The 5145-nt window shown below is 43.9% G+C and overlaps 1 protein-coding gene across 1 annotated transcript; it reads left to right on the forward strand.

Annotated features, from left to right (window-relative positions):
• The first annotated feature begins 1482 nt into the window (after positions 1 to 1482).
• Positions 1483 to 4148, forward strand: twist1a (twist family bHLH transcription factor 1a). Its single transcript, XM_037263442.1, has 2 exons — positions 1483 to 3135; positions 3706 to 4148. Exon 1 carries the CDS (start codon positions 2543 to 2545, stop codon positions 3110 to 3112), a length of 570 nt encoding a protein of 189 aa, XP_037119337.1. The 5' UTR covers positions 1483 to 2542; the 3' UTR covers positions 3113 to 3135; positions 3706 to 4148.
• Positions 4149 to 5145: the final 997 nt, after the last annotated feature.

A 5145-nucleotide genomic window follows, 5' to 3' on the forward strand; every position in this document is an offset into this window, starting at 1 on the left:
GCGCCAGGCGGCCAACGTGCGGGAGAGGAAGCGCATGTTTAGTCTGAACGAGGCATTCGATGCGCTCAGGAAGAAAGTTCCCACTTTTGCCTATGAGAAGAGACTCTCCCGCATCGAGACGCTGCGGCTAGCCATTGTCTACATCTCCTTCATGAAGGATCTTTTGGAGAACACTTGATGCCGACTTCAATTGGCACATGATTGCGATATTTTAGATCTTAGAAGTCAACAGCCTTGGATTGTTTGTAAAGTTCTTAGTCGCAAGAATTGGTCAAATAGACCAAATTATTCAAATATGTTCCCCTTTTTAGTTTAAATGAGGTTTTTGTTTCAAGTGCAGTTGAAATGGTCACACTCCGCTCACAATATTAGGTACACCTGCATATTGATGCAATCGGAAAATAAAAATGATATTGCTCATTATATTGATCATTTTGATTGACACTTTGCAACAATGTCTCATAGTGCATTTCAATGAGAAATGGTTTTAACATCTAAACCAAGTGCAATTTTTTATGTCTAGAAACTTAATTAGCAACTTCACAACTTAATGCACCTCAACCTAAAGTAGCAGTATCTTTTTTGTTCCCTAAAACTAATAATAATGTAATGATGTGCACGGCATTGTATTGAAAGCTCCCTGTCAGGTGAGCATAAGGTAAGCAAAAGCTATTTTATTCCGTAGCATTCAATTCTGCACGTGTACCTAATGAAGCGATTATATCAGACTTTTTTTAATGGCTACTAACAAGCACATCTACCTCGCAGTTTAGAGCAGGGTTCACTTACGTAGTGTCTGCCGGCGCCAGGTCGCCATGCAGAGCTGTTCTAAAAATAGTTCAGCAGTGAGAGGACATGGTGATTTTCTGGGAATGTTGTTCAAGAATGTCAGGTTGGCAAGTCCGCAGGTGAGGTTGTTTTCAGCACCTTGGAGAGCGCAGCATGTTGCTTTCTCACCTGTGTGAGAAAAACAAGATTATAAACTGAAGATTTCACTGACACTATCTCTGAGCCTTCTTATCCGCTTCAAGTGCAAATTGGTATTTGCATCACAAATCGTGGTTGGATATTATCTTTGACGCTGAGGTGCAAATTGGCGGATGCAGAGCCCCCCCCCCCTGTGGGCGACCCACTCCGTGGATGAGGCCTCAGTATTATTTTGCATCAAAGTCCACCACTTCCAGACTTTTACAGCTCTTGTTTCTTTATTGGATTCGAGCCCCCCCCCCCCCCCCTAAAAAAAATTGTAGGCGAGTTTGGGCCTCTTCATCACCTCCACTGTTTGCTTTACGCCGCAGTCGTACACCTCCTTAGCGACCCCGCTGCGAGCACGGATCCGCCCCGAGAGCTCCTCGGGATGGGGCGTCTTTTAAACCTGAGCCGCGGTGTCGACGTCCCCGCGGGGGTCAGACCCATTTAAGCGCATACCTCAACGCGGGGCCGCTGACGGGAAAATAAACACGTCGGTCTGGTTACGATCGAGCTAAGGCCCCCCGCCGTTTGCAACCTCCTGTGTTTCACTGGGTTTATTTTTTGCCATCACCACTGTTCACATCTAAGTGTCTAGACTGGCAGACTTGTTACTGTGCTTACTTACATAGAGTACAGATTTTGAAATGCACTTTAGTATAAAATAGCATCAAATCAAACAATAAATTGTTTTTACTTGCAGTATTTATGTTCCATCCCTGTTTTTCTGGCCCAGTGAGAGTGCAGTCATAGGCATATGGAAGATACATTGTGCTAGATTGGAGGATACATTAATTGTACTTTGAAGGACACCCCTCCCTATACTGCCCCCTTATTTCTGACAGTTCCAGTACACATTGCACCTTTAGGAGTTGGCTTGTACTCTTGACACTTGTGGGACTTGCATAGTTTGGGAGCATACATGTACTGTATAACCATGCCAAGGGAATCATAAGTTAGAATGGAGTCATCAGACTGTTGTATATTTTTCCATAGATCTTCAGGGCCTGGAACCTGGAATAGATTGTAGTATGTTCTCACTGTGGCAATATACAAATGTTAGTGAATCTAAAAAAGATGACCATGTTTTAAAAAATAATATTATATTAATAAATGCGTGTCAACAACAAATTAACATTCTTCACAGAAGTAGGTCAGGGTAGCGCTAAAATGAGCGTCACAATATTGCTATGCTGACATATTTAGTGCAGAGATGCCCAATATAAGAAAACGCCCACCAAAATATCTTGCGCACAGTTACAAAAACAATCCCAGCCCCTTTCCATTTGTTTTCCTTTTTGCCTTCAAGGTCCTCTACTCTTCCTCTGATATTAACACAAGTTATTCCTGCAGTGGTATTATGTTACACCCCTTCCCACCCAATCACAGCGCTCCCCAAAATCCTCCATCTCGCTCCCCACTATAAAAAGTGGGAGACACCTCTCCCTCTTTGCGGTGCACCATATTTGCTTTATAATCAGCACGGGCCATCATTTTTTGGTCACATGTGGAGTTTGTGGACTGGACTCAAGAGGGACAACTGGTTGTAGGGCATCTTGAAAGCTTTTGGACAATGCGAGAAGACAACTCCTCCCCGATGGACAGTGCAGGGAACAGTGAGGAGGAGACCGAGCGGCAGCTGCCGCGGAGGGGCGCCAGGAAGCGGCGGGCTGCGACGCGCAGGAGCGCAGACGAACTGGACGAAAGCTTGGACGTGGAGATTCCCAAGAAGAGACGTAGAAAGAGTTGTGACCGTGGAGGCGGTAGTAGCGGAGGCGGGGGTGGCAGCGTGGCAAGCGAAAGCAGCGAGGCCGGCAGCAGCAGCCCCGCTCGCTCCATCGACGACCTGCAGAACCAGCGCGTCATGGCCAACATCCGAGAGCGCCAACGCACGCAGTCTCTCAACGAGGCTTTCACGTCGCTCCGGAAAATCATCCCCACACTGCCGTCGGACAAGCTTAGCAAAATACAGACGCTCAAACTGGCCGCGCGGTACATCGACTTCCTGTGTCAAGTTCTGCAAAGCGACGAGTTGGACGCGCGGGGATCCAGCTGCAGCTACGTGGCGCACGAACGTCTCAGCTATGCCTTCTCCGTGTGGAGAATGGGGGACGCCTGCTCCGTGTCGACCACAACCCACTAGCGGGGCTACACTGGAACAGCATGGTAAACTGCATTTACTTATTACGCACTACCCGACGGAATGCGTATGTTAGGATTTGTGTTGGAAATACCATGTTATGCATTTGGGATCAGATCCCATTGGAACCCATGAAGTCCAAAACGAGGGTGGTCAAAGTAAGGCCAGGGGGCCACCTACGGCCCGCTCTGTTCTTTAATATGGCCCAGCAAATATTTTAGTTTTTTTCATGTGTTAAGTAAGCTATTTCCTACTACAGTTGTCAATGAAAATGTCATTATTCATTTGGATTTATCACAATAATTACATCATACATTTTGAGAAAAAAATCTCGTGATTCTGTTGGTTCATTATAAATTAATTTTAGCAACATGAAGTATAGTCACACGTTCCTTATTTTTAATTACGCTTAAGTAAGCACTATTTGATCAGTTGAACGATTAAAATGTGATCATTTTTACCTTAGAAATGTTTTAGTTTAAGGCTTTATCATGTTCGTCGGATGTACATGTTTGAATTAAGTTAATTCAAATTCATGGAACTTTTGTCCAATTTGAGTTTTCTTCTTCTAAATGACAGCAGTATTTCTTTGACAGATCATGTGGCTCAGTCCAACTCTCCTGAAGACGGAACCATGGAAAAGTGCAGCTGAGGCCCAGCTGTGAGCTTCATTCCTCCTCCGAGAGCGGGATGTGCGATATTTCCCGTTGCAGGGACTGTTATGTTTGCAAGGGAGCACTTATAGGACAAGACGGATATGAAGAAAGACCACTGCGACTATATGAATGTTGTAACAACAAAATGAACTGAGGAAATGTTTTGAAACGAGAGAGAAACAACACAATTCCTTTGACATTCCTCGTGACAATGTTTCACAGCAAATGGAGTATTTTGTATTTATTTTTCTACTGGTGAGAAATCCGTTTGCCCCAATTAAATAAGAGTTATTTATTTTGGGGGTATCACAGAATGCTGTATGGATCTGTAGTCTGCACATTCTGAACGTTGTAAATATTTGCTAATAAACAAATGAAAGTAACTTCCTGGCAAGTATTCATTCAGTTGTTCCCCAGCAATAATAAACTCTTGATGTCCTAAATAATCAAGTGTGTTAAACACTCCCGAGACTTACCTGAAAGTATAGCAACAAAGTCATTTCCGTTGGCTTTCGTTTTTTCCACTTAATCAAGAGAGTTTATTTACTTTTGTTGTAGCAGAACCCGCAGCTAACGAAGTCACGGTGGAGGGGGTGAAAGAAAACATCTCATACCTCTGGATTACTCGGCAGTTCTTTCTTGCACTCTGGGATTTGGGAACGCCGTAATTGGCTGGCGGGCTTTTCGAACAGAGCGGTTGTGGTGTATTGGGAAGCGTGCATGATATTCCCAGATGTCCTTTGAGGCGCAGGTCAGCATGGGGAGATTCCTGCAGGTGCTTTTGCAGTTAGCCTCAAGAGCTTTAAAGGGGCGGATATGGGTCAGGCTACAAAATGCGCTGCCATTACAATTCAAGAAGCTCGCCAGCTATGCATGAGCCACACAAAACCTAGATTCATCATGAAATCCTGAACTAATGGTTAAAGTTCTATATTTTTTCTGAGTGTGCTATTTTAGTCTTTTACACTATTGATTGATTGACTACACACGTCATACTAGCATGGGTCAGCAACCTTTCCTCATTTATTCATGCAAAAGCACATTTTGAAAAATAATCTAATGGATATTTACAAGGCAAATTTGGGGCACCTTCTGTGATTAGGTATTCAAAGTTTTGGGTTTTAAGTGAAGTCATTCTGTATAGTCAAGGTTAAAAAATGCTGACAGTGAGAATGACCAGGCACACACAGTTCTGACTAAAGCAATGCAAAGAATTGAGGCAAACAATACACAAAAAGTCATTTAAAAAACAATTGCAACTTTTCGTAGAATAGTTGAGGAGTGTTAATGGGAGCATTGGTGTGTTGTTTTTTTCCTTCATTGTAGCTTGCGTGCAGAAGGTAAAGCCATCAGCGCTGACCTAAGGCCCTTTGCCAGCCT

This window comes from Syngnathus acus, chromosome 11 (genome assembly GCF_901709675.1).
Source record: "Syngnathus acus chromosome 11, fSynAcu1.2, whole genome shotgun sequence".
In the NCBI taxonomy this organism is placed as follows: Eukaryota; Metazoa; Chordata; class Actinopteri; order Syngnathiformes; family Syngnathidae; genus Syngnathus; species Syngnathus acus.